The sequence below is a fragment of the Ursus maritimus genome, assembly GCF_017311325.1.
Source record: "Ursus maritimus isolate PB19 chromosome X unlocalized genomic scaffold, ASM1731132v1 scaffold_X1, whole genome shotgun sequence".
Lineage (NCBI taxonomy): Eukaryota > Metazoa > Chordata > Mammalia > Carnivora > Ursidae > Ursus > Ursus maritimus.
This window is the reverse complement of record NW_024423319.1, coordinates 111,714,590-111,731,018: the sequence shown is the minus strand read 5'-3', so window position 1 is coordinate 111,731,018 and position 16,429 is coordinate 111,714,590. Positions and strand designations below refer to the sequence as shown.

At 39.0% G+C, this 16,429-nt stretch overlaps 1 protein-coding gene across 1 annotated transcript in view; it reads left to right on the top strand.

Annotated features, from left to right (window-relative positions):
- Nucleotides 1-16,429, top strand: part of REPS2 (RALBP1 associated Eps domain containing 2) — a 219,323-nt gene that overhangs the window by 107,276 nt on the left and 95,618 nt on the right. Inside the window, exons 7-9 of the mRNA XM_040633929.1 lie at nt 6,523-6,586; nt 9,210-9,352; nt 14,443-14,537. Coding sequence (XP_040489863.1) covers nt 6,523-6,586; nt 9,210-9,352; nt 14,443-14,537 — 302 coding nt within the window. The remainder of the gene's footprint in view (nt 1-6,522; nt 6,587-9,209; nt 9,353-14,442; nt 14,538-16,429) is intronic.

Sequence of the window (16,429 nt, the reverse complement as noted above, 5' to 3'; positions counted from 1 at the left end):
TTCTAAATATGTATTCTTGTTGAGTTCTCATGTAAAATTCAAACTGAGACAAATTGATTTAATTCCTGTGTGCCTACATTTTCCTGGGCTGAAGACTAAACAGTGAAATACTAGAGTCTGGAAGAAAAATTCGTAGAACTTTCTTTTTGTACTTCAATTTTGAAGAATAACAATATGCCGTCAGTAATTGTAACCTGACATATTGAATGTGGACTGAGTAATTTTCTCTTGAGAAATAAGGTGTGTAATTGAAATATATTTGTATATATTCAGACATCATTTTTCTGATTGGTGGTAATAGCTTTATTGAAAGGAGAATATTGTAGATATAACAAATTCATGTTGACAAAAGGACTTAAAATAAGCAGAAACCCAGATTGACTATTTGTGAACCTTACCCACTGCTTAAGAGAGTTTTTAAAGATTTTATTTATTTATTTGAGAGAGAGCACACGAGAGAGAGAGAGAGAGAGAGAGAGAGAGAGAGAAAGAGAGCCAGCGAGCAGAGCCGGGGGCGGGGTGGGGTGTGGGGGTGGGGTGGGGCAGAGGGAGAGGGAGACACGGGGCTCCACGTGGGGCTCAATCCCAGGAACTTGGGATCACGACTTGAGTTGAAGGTAGACGCTTAACCGACTGAGCCACCCAGGCGCCCCTTAAGTGAGTTTCTTCATAACATATGTGTATAATTAGATAACAAATGGGTAGCTGTTAGGAGTGTTTTTATTTTAACTTTTTTATTTTGCAGAATTTCAAATACAGATACAACTAGAGTGGCTTGTATAACAAATCTCTGTGTACCTATTATACACCAGTGATTTTGTTCTGTCTGTATCCTCTCTCAGCCCAGATGATTTTGGAGCAGTTATCAGATCATTTCATTTGAAAATATTTTAGGTCATATCTCAAATGATAAGAAAGACTTCTTTTAAAAACATAACCACAATTCGTTGGCACACATGAAAAAAAATACAAAACACATTTCCTTAATATCATCAAGTCTTTGTTGTTCAGATTTCCCTGATTATCTCACAAATGCCTTTTAAAAACGGTTTGTTTAAGGTCAAGAGGGGTTCATATATTGCAGTTAGGTGATGTCTTTTTTTAAAAAAACATCTTTTTTGAGATATTAACGTACCATAAAATTCACCCCTGTAAAGTGTACAGTTCAGTGGTTTTCATGTATTTACAGAGTATATTCACAATCTGAATTTAGAACACTTTCATTACCCCCCTAACAAACCACCTACTTGTTAGCAATTATTCCCCATTCCTGCTCTCCCCACCTCCCAGCCCTACATAATGACTAAGCTACTTTTTTCTCTCTAAAGATTTCACCTATTTTGGGCTTTTCCTATAAATGAAATCATAATGTGTGGTCTTTTTTTGTGTCTGACTTCTTTCACTTAGCATAATATTTTTAAGGTTTATCCAGGTTGTACTATGTACTAGAACTTCATTGCTTTTTTATGGCTGAATAATTTCTGTTGTATAGATATACTACGCTTTATTTATTCATCAGTTGATGGGCACTTGATTTTTGTGTTGTTTCCACTTTTTGCCTCTTAATAATATTGCTCAGGGGCACCTGGGTGGTTCAGTCAGTTGAGTGGCTGCCTTTGGCTCAGGTCATAATCCTGGAGTCTCAGGATTAAGCCCTGCATCAGGCTCCCTGCTCAGAGGGGAGTCTGCTTCTCCCTCTACTCCTCACCCGGTTCTGGTCCTCTCTCACACACACTCTCTCTCTCAAATAAATAAAAAATCTTAAAAAAAAAGAATAATGCTGCTCTGAACATTTGCGTACACGTTTTTGTATGGATGTATGTTTTTATTTCTCTTAAATGTAAACCTAGGAGTGGAATTGCTGGGTCATATGATAATTCTGTGTTCAATCATTTGAGGACCAGACTATTTTGCACGGTGGCTGCATCATTTTACATTGCCACTAGCAGCATATGAAGGTTCTAGTTACTCCACATCCTCACCAACACTTAAGATCTGTATTGCTTATAGGCATCCTATAAGCCAGATGGGCCGAGGTCCTGAGAGGGAGGGCCTCAGGCCCCTTGCCTTGAGTGTTCTTGGCTTTGTATGAGAAAGAATTCAAGAGCAAGCTGTTTAGAAAAAGGGACAAAAATTTATTAAGTATAGAAGTGAGAAAGGAGCTACTTCACAGATAAAATAGTGGTCTCTTCTCCCAGGTGAGGAAGAGGACCCCTCTTTGCCTCTAAGAAAGGGTTTTATAAGTTTTAAAAATTAGGTAACTGTATAGGGAAGGACTTACTCCTTAACTTTGGCTTTATCATTTACATTGGGTGGTTAGTTTTTCCATTGGCTTAGGGTTGTGAAATTACCCACAGGGAGCAATTTTAAGAATGTCCGGCCTTTGTGGCTTTTACTGCCGGAGGGAGTGGGGTCTTGTGGTCTTCCATGAGTTGGATCTTGTGTCTCTGTCTGCTACCTGCTGACTTTTAGGTTAAGGGTCAGTCTAAAACCAGAATGGCTTTACTTTGGTCAACTTGTCTCCCGAGTCTCCCTTCCCTCCTGCCTCACTAGTGAGTGTGAAGTAGTATGTCTTTGTGGTTATGATTAGCATTTCTCAGGTGAAAAATGAAATTGAACATCCTTTCATGTTCTTATCGACCATTTGTATATCTTCTTTGGAGAAATGTCTATTCAAATCCTTTGCCATTTTAAATACTGAATGGTAAGAGTTTTTTATATACAGGCATAACTTGGAGATATTGAAGTTTTGGTTCCAGATGATGGCAATGAAGTAGATATTACAATAAAGAATTTCAAATAATTTTTTGATTTCCCAGTGCATGTAAAAATTATATTGAGACTATACTGTAGTCTATTAAGTGTGTGATAGCATTATATCTAAAAACACTGTATATGTTTTAATTAAAAAATAATTTGTGGCTAAAATATGCTAACCATCATGTGAGCTTTCAGTGAGTTGTAATCACTGATCACAGATCACCATAACAAATATAATAATAATGAAAAAGTTTGAAATATTGCAAGAATTACCAAAATGTGATGCAGAGACACAAAGTGAGCAAATGGTTTGGAAAAATGGTACCAATAGACTTGCTCAACACAGGGATGCTACAGATCTTCAGTTTGTACAAAAAATGCAATATTTGCCAAGTGCAGTAAAGTGAAGCATAATAAAACGAGGTATGCCCGTATTCTGGATACATGTTCCTTTGCCGTTTTAATTTGGATTTGGAAATATTTTTTCCTAGTTGGTGGCTTGTTTTTTTATTTCCTAACAGTATCTTTTAGAGCACATAAGTTTTTAGTTTTGATGGTGTCCAGTTTATCTGTTTTAGTTTTTGATTTTGCTTTTGATGCCATAACTAAGAGATCATTGCCTAATCCAAGGTCATGAAAATTTATGTCTGTATTTTCCTCTAAGAAGGTATACATATATATTACAGTTTTATCTCTTATATTTAGGTCTTTGATCCATTTTGAGTTAATTTTTGTGTATGATATCAGGTAGGTGTTCAGATTGCTTCTTTCACACGTGGATATCTAGTTGTCCCAGCACCATTTTTTGAAAAAATGATTCTTTCCACGATTTAATTGTTTTAGCATCCCTGTCAAAATTCAGTTTACTATGAATGTGAGGGTTTATTTCTGAATGTTAATTTTTTCCCACTGATTTCCACTGTCTAGTCTAATGCCAATACCACACTCTCTTGAGTATTGTAGTAGGTTTTGAAATTAGGAAGCGGGAGTTCTCCGGCTTTGTTCTTATCAGCTTTAATTGTTTTGATTTCAATTTTTAGGGATTGTGGTTTTTGAAATTTAGTTTTCTACATATATAAAATATTTTCGCAGTTCTGAATTTGAGTCTACAAAATAATTTGCAAAGAAGTCTAGCTTCTATTCCTGTCCCCTCTACCCTTTCCTTCCTTGCCCCCTTTTTTATGGTTTGTCTGTTTTTAAAAGTAAAAGCAAATTCATGCACGTGTGACTATATCCATGTGTGTGTATTCTTACCTCCCGTCTTTTGTGAGATAAATGGTAGCATACTATTTATACTTCTCCCCACCTTGCTTGTTCCACTTACCATTATGTACTGGCGATTACTCCATATTGCATGAAGAGATATTTCCCATTCGCTTTTATAGGTGTGTGCTACTAGGCTGTGTGATATGCAGTCATTTATTTAGCTAGTGCCCTTTTGGGATTATTTCTAGTCTTTTGCTCTTACACATATTTTTGTTGTGAATAGCCTTCTGCACATCTTTTTATATTTTTGTCAGTGTATCTTTGGATAATATGATTTTGCTAGACATTGCAAAACACTCCTTCAGTGAGGTTGTACCATGCTGTCCTTTCACTAGCATTGTACAAGATGCCTATTTTCCCACAGTCTTACTATCACTACTTGTTCACCGACTTTTGTTTTTTTCCCCTACTTGATAAGGCAAGAAATCATGTCTTTGTGTGGTTTTCATTTATGGATCTCTTATGAAGAAGGTTGAGGGTTTTTGTTTTGTTTTGTTTTTAAATATGATTAAGAGTCATTTGGGCACCTGGCTGGCTTAGTCGGTAAGAACATGCGACTCTTGGGGCGCCTGGGTGGCTCAGTCATTAAGCGTCTGCCTTCGGCTCAGGGCGTGATCCCAGAGTCCTGGGATTGAGCCCCACATCAGGCTCCCTGCTCTGCTGGGAGCCTGCTTCTTCCTCTCCCACTCCCCCTGCCTGTGTTCTCTCTCTCGCTGGCTGTCTCTCTCTCTGTCAAACAAATAAATAAAATCTTAAAAAAAACAAAACAAAACTAAACATGCAGCTCTTGATCTTGGGGTTGTGAGTTCAAGCCCCATATTGGGGGTAGAGTTTACTTTAATAAAAAAAAGGCCAGTTGAATCTATTTCTGTGAACTGGCATAGCTCTACCCATTTTTATATTGTGTTACTGGTCTTTATTTTTAAAAGATTTATACCTGTTCATTGTGTTAACATTTATCACTGGTATATCAATGCTATGTACAGCTATTTTTTACTGGGCTGAGAGACTCTTTGTAATAAATACAAAGTCTGAATCCACATTTTGATGTTTGATTGCTGACAACTTTTTTAAGCCTCACCTCTCCCTCTTTTGCCCCATATAAATCTTCCCAACAGGTCTGAAAATGGCTGGAGAAAGCAAGGAAAGGAAGCTGGCTTGGGGCTTCTAGGTTGGCTGGGATTAGGACTAGGGTGAGCGTTCCAGCTCACTGATTAAACATCTGTCAGCACCAAAGGAGGGAGCACTTGGGCTTTCTCATAAGCTTCCTTCTCGACAGCTAGGGCATGACTGAACTTGTTAGCTGTTGGCTTCTGGATGGGCCCTACCTAATCTCTTTGGGACACCATGGCAGAACAGTCTCTCTCTACTGTCTGAAGGCCAGGCTAGGTCTCTGGCTTGGGTTTGGGCCTAGCATGATTTGAAGAAAGGATATCAAGGGGGAAAAAGAAGAATGAGTTGAGGGGAGAATGGAGAATGTCTTTATATCTATAAAATCGCTGATAAATAGGCTCTTAAGACATTTCTGATAAATGTTTGACAAGGTGGCTGCACTGATGGCCAACAGTCCTATGACAGCATTATTTCCCAGGATGCTTTTGGGAGAAAGCTCATTGGTTAATAGGGCACTTTGCCTTTGATCCTTAATAATCTGTCAAAGGAAAATACATCTGCGTTAGGGTCTGTTATAATCCCTTGTTTTAAGGCCCGTTAGAAGATTTGTGATTGCCAAGGAAAGGCTTTTGACTTTATCAGTTTAGAGCCTGAGGCTTTGATTTGACTGTTCTTTGTGTTAGAATTGAGGCTTTTGCATTTTGAAATTGGTCTTGGAGCTGAAAGCATAAGAATTTCAATCTCAATAAGGATCAGTCTAACATTTTAAGTGCAGTTGGGATTTGGAGCTATATAACATGTAAAATGGAATGATTACCTGATTTCAGTTGATACTGGTAAATTTGTGATGGATAATGTAGCAAGAGGTTCCTGGATAAGTTTCTCAAAGAGCCACCAAGAGATCTTAAATTTCACCAAACTCTTTACCAAGATGTCTGTTTTGTCTTTGTGTGGTAAGATTAATGGTGTTAATTTTCTTTTTGCTCTGTTTTCTACCATGATTGTATATTACTTTCTCACCCTTTCATTAAAAGGGCTTGTCAGATTTTTACTTTAATAATTTTGAAATTTGTCCTTTGAATTTTGAATAAACTTTTGCAGATTTTTGGAAAAATGAAGGAATTAATTTATATGATTCACATGTCATAATAAGTACTATGATATTACTCCTTTTGCCCTATTGTAATTTATATATTCTTTTCAAAGCTGTTCATGTGTTGTTTTTAGCCATATGATTTATAGTTGCTTTGATGAATAAATGTTACATTTGTTGTTATATGGTAGGGATTCTGAACAAAAAGTGGCGATTCATTTACATATAAATATAAAAGCTGCTTTAGATAAGTAATCAATGATTTATTTAAACAATGGCTCTCTTGGCAGGTTCTGTGGCCAAGAACTTCTTCACCAAATCAAAGCTTTCCATTCCAGAACTCTCCTACATATGGTAAGTATAATTAATGCCACATTAGTATCATTGTGTCATTACATACCCATCCCTTAGCTCCTACTTTTGCATTTTGAAAGTCTTATCTTTTGAATGTTTTTAAAAAAAGATTTATTTACTTATTTTAGAGAGCACAAACGGGGAGGGGCAGAGGAAGAGGGAAAGAATCTCAAGCAGACTCCCCGCTGAGTGTGGAGCCCGATATGGGGCTTGATCTCAAGACCCTGAGATCATGACCTGAGCTGAAATCAAGAGTCAGACACTTAACTGACTGTGCCACCTGGGGGCCCCTTGAGTGTTTTTTTTTTTTTTAACAGACTAAGAGAGTGAATTGAACTTAACGATTTTTGTTGCTGTGAAGATTAAATAAGTTACTATATGAAAAGCACAATGTTCAGTGCCTGGTGCTCTGTAACTGTTAGCTGTTATTTAAAAATCAATTTCCCAATTATTATCCTCCTCTAGATCCCTTTCCTGTCTAAACAGTTGCATGGGCATATGAGCATTCCCATCTCGTGAATTTTATTTTCAGATATTTCTACTCGATATGATGCAAGTAACCAGAGGATCTTGAAAAGCTCTTCTTTAAAATATTTTATGAGGCCAGGTGAACAGAAGGTCCACAAATGTTTTGGAATTAAGTCAAATTTGACTATTCTAGCTGCCTCTGAGCTTCATAAATTTGGCTGGTGTTTATCTGCTGGTTCAGACTTGCAGCTGTGGTGTGCACTGCACCTTGCCACTGCGCCGGCTGCAGCCCGGGCTCCAGAAGGGCTGTACCCCGACCGTCCAGATGGCTGATTTGCGTTTATGAGAATGCTCAGTGCCTCTGTAAACTCCTGGCTGTGTGTAGGCTCTTCTTCCTCAAGCCTGGGTGGGAGACCACGCTGCTATAAATATATAATTAAAACATTGGAATATTTATGTAGGACTTTTTTCACAAGGATTTACAAAAATTGTGGCAGGATTTAAAATTGCTTGTCATGTTTTGTGCATTTTATTGGAAAACTATTCCAGTAACATTTGTGCATGCCAGTGTATCTGGGATTCTGAGCTGGATTTAGGTTCTTCAGCAATATATTCTAGCATAATTCTTTTTTTTTTTTTTTTTTTTACAACAAGACTTATCTTAGATTTTAAAGCTAGGGGAAAAAATTATCATTTTGAAAAGAATACACTTTTTGGCAGAATTCCCAGTCTTAACATTATTTGCATGAGGCTTCCTATCTTTTTGTTGAAACATATCCATAAAAGCTGAATGGTATTTTCTCCACCCAGCGTTTGAAATAGTTCCCTGACTCTTCACCCTGGGGAGCTGCTCCTTCGGGGAGGAGAATGTGAATGGTCCAAAGGGAAGTTAAGGAGCTTACCTTCTATATTTTTTCTTTGAAGTAGTGATACCTTTCCAGCATGGTTTTATGTCCTATCTCTTCACTTGTCCCAGCACAAGTATGTTGTCTCTATATACCTAAGAGGCTGGTTGAGCTTATGGTGTCTTAGTTACTTTGGCAAATAACTTTTGTTTTGTGCTAAGTAAATAGGTCTGTGCCTTTCACTGGGAAGCACTGAAGCAAAGATAAGCCTTTTCAAGATTCTTCCTTTCTTCCCAAGTTGCTGGTTTTATCTGAAAACATAATTCAACGAGTATTTATTGAACTTACTTGTATCTTCCCAGGAGGGAATTCTCAGGCAAATTTTGTTTTGTTTTGTTTTTGTTTTTTTTAGTAGAACTTTAATTTTTAGAGCAGTTTTAGGTTCACAGCCAAAGTGAGCAGAAGGTGGAGAGATTTCCCGTACATCCCCTGTCCCCACACAGGTGATCATCTCGTGATTAAAGAGTAGATACAGGTTAAATATAAATATGGTATTATCAAGCAAATTTTTGATACAATATTTATGCGACTTGAAAAGTTCAAGGTTCTTCCTTAAAGCTGAAAAATGAAGTGCTCATTTCTGAGCTCAGGTAACTATAATGGCTGGGACAACTGTAAAAAGGTTGAAGTCAGCCCTTCCTTTGACTATTGTGAGCGCCAGGTCTGGAGTTCTTCACACCACCCATTTACTGAATGACTGTCAACTAACAAATTCTGAGCCTTATTTTCCTTTTTGTGCTATAGTTTCTAGTCTTGTGTACTCAATGTTGTAAAACAGACCTGCCAGAGAACCAGAAGAGTGTAAAGTTTTGTTTATAAAGTGCTGCTGGTACCAGCGCTGTTGATCATCATTTGTCCTTCAAGTGCCCCCTGAGATTTCCTAGGAGTTTGGAGACTTTGTAGGGCCACCACCAGAGAGCCTGGGAGTTGTGTTTGCATAGTTTTGAAAAAATATTTATTTATTTGAGGTGGGGGGGAGAGAGAGAGGGATTGGGGAGGGGCAGAGACACAAGTGGGGTGAGGGAGGGGCAGAGGGAGAGGGAGAGAGAGAGTCTTAAGCAGACTCCGTGCTGAGCACAGAGCCCAACATGAGTCTCCGTCTCAGGACCCTGAGATCATGACCTGAGGTGAAACCAAGAGTCAGATGCTTAACAGACTGCGCCATCCAGGTGCCCCATGTTTGCATATTTGAGCCTGAGTAACTTTTCCTCTAAGCCCCATGTTAGGTGCTTGTGACATGTTATATTTAGGGAACTTAGTGATGCTGACTGTGATGGAGCCTTGACCCTGCCTGAGTTCTGTGCTGCATTTCATCTCATTGTGGCTCGGAAAAACGGCTACCCACTGCCTGAGGGCCTGCCTCCGACTCTGCAGCCAGAGTACCTGCAAGCAGGTAAGACTTCATAAAAGTCCTAAACCTTTGACATTTTCCATCCAGGCCTTATAAGAACTTTTTGTGCCTTAAGGTGGTATCCAGGCACTTTGCTGAGTCTTCTGTGTCTAAAGTCCTTTAACTGATATTAGACTCTCACATCTTATGATATAAGTAATAAGGATGATGTGGGTAACTGTGAGTCATCTGTTATTCCCATTCTATTGTTCTCTGGATAGATTTGAACCAGTCACTTACCCTTTCATGAAAATTGTGGAATAGGCAAGTACTGAACCTCCTAGCTGATAAAAAATGAAGAGAAAGATCTTCCTGTAGAGCCAAGTGCTGACTTGGCATCTTTAGGTACATTCTGGTGTCAAGTGGCCAGAGGCAATGGAATGGAATGGAACTCTTATGCCTAATGAAGAAGTTAAAAAATTACATGCCAGGAAATGTGCAAAGTGCTGTGACCTTAATATACCCTTGATAAATTTTTACATCTGTATACATCTATGTAACTGCAGTCAGATAGAGATATAGAACATTCGGCACACCACAAGGTTGGACTAGAACTCTTTGTCTTTCTACTTAATAAAGCTATTACCCTCAAAGCCTTTCAATAAGAAAGAGTCATGGTGAGTCTAACATTTGTATCAGTTCTTTCGGAAGACAGGAAAATTAAATGTCTCTTGCCTTTTTCAAAGGCAGTGGGCACTGATAAGATTTCTGTTACTCAGAGAAGTATAGCTTCCATTAAAAGGGTCCAGAAACAGATGGTGCTGTCAATAAGATTTCTCACTTTTTACAGAAGGTCTTTTAAAAACATGAGAACTCAAGTCATGGATGATTACTGGCAAGAAGGAGCAATGTCTAAAGAAACCGTGAATAGTCTTTAACAGAGTACACATTTTGTGTTTAGATCTGAAAAAGGCTCTAGTTTATCATGTCTTGTCCCTCATAACAACACTAGATTCAAAGTGGCCAGTGATTTATCTAAGTCTGTCTTGGGGTCTCTGACTCTTAAACAAAAAATCTATCATTTTCTGTATTTGATAGTGAGTGGGCCAAAGCTCAACCAAGGGAAGAGACTAAGAGTGTGGCCAGTGCCAGTGGCAGGTAAACATGTTGGGGGAAGAGGGACCCGTTCTGGGATCTTCCCCAAATGCCTCCATAAAATGTGTGAAGGGGAGGGTTTAGGCAGTAGAGGCTACCACTCATTTCAGAGCTTAGACTTTGCAGCTGCTTTCTGACTGCAGCAGGATGTAGCTCCAGCCTGCTACTCTTCCTTCCAGGCTGGGGAAGACCCTCATGGGTCCCCAGGAACCAGTTTGCAATTGGGCAGCATGACAAACAGCTCTATCTCCACTTGGGTGTCTATCTCACCATCTTTTTTTCTCCTTTTTTTCTCTCTGTTCCTTCTGGATTGAGGCAAAGAAGAGCTAACGTTCTTGGAGCTATCTCGGCAAGGGCGTAACTTTTGTAACCAAGTCAGTATCAGGTCATCCAGGAGCCCCTTCTCCTGGGAGCAGGGCCACATGGGGCTTTGTCTTTCTCTAATGGGGATGAACAGCTGACCAGAGGGCCAAGGTCTGCTCCAGGGCTATTTAGTTATATTTAATACTGTCACTGTTTCCTATTGCAAGCCCTGGGCACAGTGCTGGGTAACCTTATTTCCCATACCCACACTTAGCTTTCTGTTTTTGGGTCTTGATTAATGCTTTTGTACTGTCATGAGTCCTTGTTTGAGAAGTCACTTTGTAGGTATCCAAGTATTTCATGGTTGTTTCAAAAGCCACTGATAAAATTTTTTAAAAATCTGAAAGCCCTGTGCAAAAAAGTGTGTTAACAGAAGACAAGTACCCTCTTTTGATTCCTTCAGTGCTGCAAATGGCTGCTTTTGCCTTGCTCATGCAGTTGGGGGGAGTCTGCAAAACAGATTGCCAGTCAAGAGGCATCTTCCTCTCATTTGGAATGAAGGCCCTTGTTTGTTCCTGATCTTTTGTGGAGGCTGTCAGCATGCATTTATACAGAAGCAACTGAAGAATCCATCACATACCCTTTAATTAAACAAAAACTGCACATCATTTCCAGAGCTTGTGGGATTAATCTTAAATAATAATTATACAGTTCTAACAAAAACCATGAGAGACCTCATAAAACCCCATCAAACTCAGTGATGGCATATTTTAGGCAAACCCTGAGGGTTTAACAGTTAACTTTTTAATGCTTTATCACTCATGTTTATTTTTGTATATAGCTCAAGAAAATGGCTAAAACTGTCTAGGTTTTCTCTGTGCTTTTAGACTTTGCATATATGAGTGATTCTGTTCATTTTGGGGGTTCATTTTTATGGTATCCCACTTGGCTTTATTAAAAGCTTCTTGTTGCAACTTTTTCTCTCATCTACATTCAGTCTTTTAAAAAAAATCTAATCCAGTTTTCAATAAGATTGGTGAAGAGTATAAATTCGGTTGATACCATCATGCATTTACAATTATACAAGCTTGTTTTCAATAAAATAATGAAACAAATTGTTGTATTTGATTTTTTCCCTAATAGTGGAAACTAAAGGACACAGTTGGAAGGAAAAGTTGGATTATTTGGTAGCTTACCCATGGGCTTTTGATATTTTCCTGTTTAGGTGACTGAGTGGATTATGGTATAGATTTTTACTGTAGTTTTAAAAAATAATTGTGTGAGCACTGTGTTACTCTCACTGGTCAGAATGCTGTATAGAAGAGCATTCCTACCATCATGGAACTTGCTGGCAGTTAGAGGATCGATGTTCAATAAACTCGTGTATTCATAATTGGAGGCAGTGATAGGTGCTGTGAAGGAGAAGCACAGCTGCAGCAAGAGGGTGCATGACTTTGGGGAAGACTTCCTTAAGTACTTGAGCTGAGATGTGAACGATGAGCTAAGGGCTATGTAGGTGAAGAAGGGGAAAGAGTAGGCTCTGGGCAAAGGGGGCAGCAGTTATGCTGTAGAGGCCCTCAGAGGAGACTTGGAGCATGGGAGGCATGGAAAGTGCAGGCCACAGCAGCTGTAATGCTAGGAGCGAGAGCTGGAGGGGCAGGGGATGAGGCTGAAGAAGAAGGTACGGAAGAAATCATGGGCAATGATGTTGATGGGTTTTAAGCAAGGAAGTGCCACAATCAGAGTTGCTGCTGGAAAGGATTATGCTGGTTGCTGATTGGAGAGCAGATTTTGAGGAGCAGGGGTGCAAACTCAAAGACCAGGTTATGGCAGCAGTCCAGTTAGATCCACAGGGGGCTGGCACTAGGGAGGTGACAGTGGAGTTGGAGAGATGGAGACAGGCTAGAGACTAGATTTAGCAGTTAACGATGGCATTTGTAGGTTTGGAAAGTGTTAGCTTTATATGTAGCAAGACCCTAGCGTGATAAAGCTTAAGTCAGGTAATTCTAGTCCAATCACTGATTGGTCAACTAGAAGCAGAAATCTTATCTTGGTTAAACCTGCTCGTGTGGCTGGATTGTGGAATGGTACTTGGAAAGGTGTTTGGCTGAGTTTTTACCAAGGAAATGAGACTACGTGGTATAGTCAGAAAAATCGCCAGGGCCCGTGGTTTGCCCTACTTGATATTGTTGCAGGATCTCAAGGTTCTTGTCTCACAGAGTCAAAGACTGAATCTCTCAGACACAAAGGGGTGAAGTGAAAGTTTACTAAGTGAAGGTGAGAGCAGAAAGGAAAGAAAAAACTCTCTAGAGTGAGAGGGGTCCCAAATGGGTTGCCACTGAGGGGTTTTAGGCCGGTCTTTTATTGAAAACTTGACCAGGGAGGTTGTGGCCTTGAGATTCTTGGGCCGTCTTGGTCTGAGCAAGCACAACTGATAACACCCTTAATGACTGACTTCTTTGAGGTTTGGTCAGTTTCTGTAATTACACTGTAGCCACCAAAGAAAAAATACTCCCTCACATCTAGGGCCAGGTGGTCTAGTCTACTCCCTTATCTCTTGTTCCCTCTTTCAGAACCTGGTTAAGGGCCCCCCATCTCTCCCTGCCTACACATGAACCCTTTCCTTACCCAGTATCAGTGAAATTCAGACCTAAGTAAGCAAACGAACCATTTAAGGTGCCTGTACTCAGCTGCATGTGGTAGCTGTTAGTCAGTGGCCAGTACTTCACTGCAGAGGGAAGGTGGCATTTCAAACTCTGGTGGGGGCGGGAAGGTGAGAAAGGATTAAAAATAATGCTAATCCATTTTTAACATTTGCTTCAAAAAATTGTTTAAACAGGGCATTAAAATTTTGATTTCTTAATAGCTGGTCTTGAGAAATTTGTAGCTTCTGGTTATTGTCTACCATGATCTACTTTTTCCTCCTTGGGATATTGACCAATTTCCTGGTTGATGAGATATTTCTTTCTTAATTACTTTGTGACAAAGTGGTGAAACAGAATCTGCTTCTCAGAAATGGTGTGTTGAGTATTAGTTTACCAAGTAGCATAATCCACTTGGCTACCCAGCTAACATAGCAGCTTCTGTCACTGTTTTATGTTAGGAGAAACCCAAAATGTGATTCTTCTTTCCTTGTTGTTAATCCGCAAGAGCTTGTGCTCTTATTTTTCTTATTTCTGCTAACCAAAAGAAAAGAGTATTTTATAAAGTTTTCTTGGGCACCTATCATTGTAAGATCTTGTCTGTTTCCAACAACAATAGCTAAAATGTAAAGTATTTCCTTAGTTAATGTTCATAGCATTAAAACTATCACCAGTTACTGCCATTTAAAAATTATGCTAGTAGCATAGTTAAAACATAAAGTATTGTGATAGTGAAGGTTACTACTGTGTTACAACGTAAATGCAGACAGTTCAAGACCCTGGTCTTGCATTTACCAGCTATATGACCCTGAATAAGTTGCTTAACTTCCCTGCTCCTCACTTTCATCACATGTAAAATGGGGGTGACAGAAATAGTAGGTTGTGTATGTGAAGAACTTAAAATACTCCCTCGGCTCGATTATAGCCATAAGTAGTCTATTGGGGCTAGCAGATTTTGTTGTTATATTTCCTAAGCACAGAAGAGCTGATAGGAAACAATGACTGCTGTGAATATAGTATATATTCTTATGTATTCTTTTTGTTTCTTCTTAGCCTTTCCTAAGCCCAAGCGGGAGTGCTCGCTATTTGATTCTTATTCTGAGTCAATGCCTGCGAACCAACAACCCCGTGAGTTGAATCGGATGGAGGTAAAAGATCTTCATATGTTAATAAATAAGGATGTGTGTCAAATTAAAATCCATTAGCCTCCATTCTTTACAAACTCTAGAAAATTCACTTTTATAACATTTTCTCTTCAAGCTGAATACTTACGTTGAGGCTCAACCTTTCAAATCTAGACACCAGATATATCTATAATTACTTTTTTTCCTTTTCTTCCTAGAACTAGATTTAGTGAAATAAGCAAAGTAGTCTCTTGACCTTCTAGGGATGAAATGTAGGTGTAGACAAAATAAGCCAGAAAAATGCTAGGCGAGTTGTTTATTTCAACCACACTTTAATTTTGAAGTACATGTAGGAAAGTATTTTTAGTAACTGAGTATGAACAAGGTCTAATGGACCCAGGATAGTTTTAAGAGGAAGTTTGAGAACTATGTAAGTGGATCCCAAAAGACAATCAAAGCTGCCTTCTCCCTTGGGGTTTTTAGTGTTGGGACCAAATGAAGACTGATTTGGATTATCCCCAAGAGAAATTTGTGGAATTCCTACAGTGTTGGGCCACTGATGTAAGGGCCTAGCCACATGCTTAGTGGTCCTTAGGTATGCATCAATAAATAGGAGTCATTATGGTCATTGTTAATATCAGCACACTCTTCATCATCATCATCATCACTGTTAACGATTGCTGTGATGACACCTTATGACATCTGCTGTTACAATCCTAAAAAAAAGTCTGGAAATTTGTAATAAATGGAGGTTTATTCATAGGCTGCTATTATAGTCCTCTGACCCTGGTTAAAACTTGCAAGATGATGGAAGTCAGACGCAGGATACAGGGACATTTCTTTCATTTTTGCAACTGTGTGTGATTATTTTTTTCTATAGGGCTCTCATGCATTTGGTCTGTGTTGCAATGACATCCTCTGTTCCTCTATAACAGAATCAGCCTGCTTCTGCAGTGTTCCTTCTGATAACACCTCTCTTGGCCTCTCCTCTTTCTTTGAGTCAGAGTCTCTGTTACTTTCTTTAACAGATTTCTGCTCACGGGAAATAGCTATAAAGTGACATCAGGAAGAGTGATAGATGTGCACTTGAGAGTTTTAAGTTTTTAAATTTCTTTTTTTTCTTTTGAAGAATGTATATGACGGAGAAGCAGATAACAATAATTAGCCACTTTTCCTGACCCTCTGTATACTCGGGTTCTGGCAGAGTCTGGAGACTTATGCAGTTGCCCTGTTTTTGTTTGTTTGCCTTGGGTCCCCTTGCTTGTGTAAAATTATGAGGTTGTTCGGTGATTTATTAAAAAATGTCATAAATTCTTATTCTTTCTCTATAAATGTTATGTTTCAACTTGCCACGGTATCAGGTGATCTTTGCCCTTCCAACAGAAACAAATAATGCTTTGTTTTAGAGAAATTAATTATTGGCTTGTGTTGCTTTCCCCCATGTAGTCATTTATCATCTGTCTAAAAGGAAAGGAGCAAATAATACAGTCAGCTGTGAAGTCTGTAAATGGAGATACTTTTAAACACGCACACACACACTCTGATGTCCTTGATGACATTATGGATATTCACCTTTATGGACGTGATGTGCAGCTCGTTTTATGTTAGATACTTTTGTATACTTTAAACTGGCTCTGTTGGTGGGGGTTGGTGGGGGTTAAAAGTCTTTGCTTTGTCCTGTCCAAAAAAAACCACAAAAAACAAACAAGCAAGAAAGCAAAACGACAATAACAGCAGCAGCAGCAGCAGCAGCAGCAACAACAACAACAACCCTTTCCCCACACAATTGTTATATTCTAGGGTGAGGTGCTTTTAGATAATCATGTAATAATATATAGAATTCAAGGACAAAGTAATGAGGTTAATTGATGCTTTGGCCATTCAAGAAGTATAGGTCAAATTTTATTTATTTATTT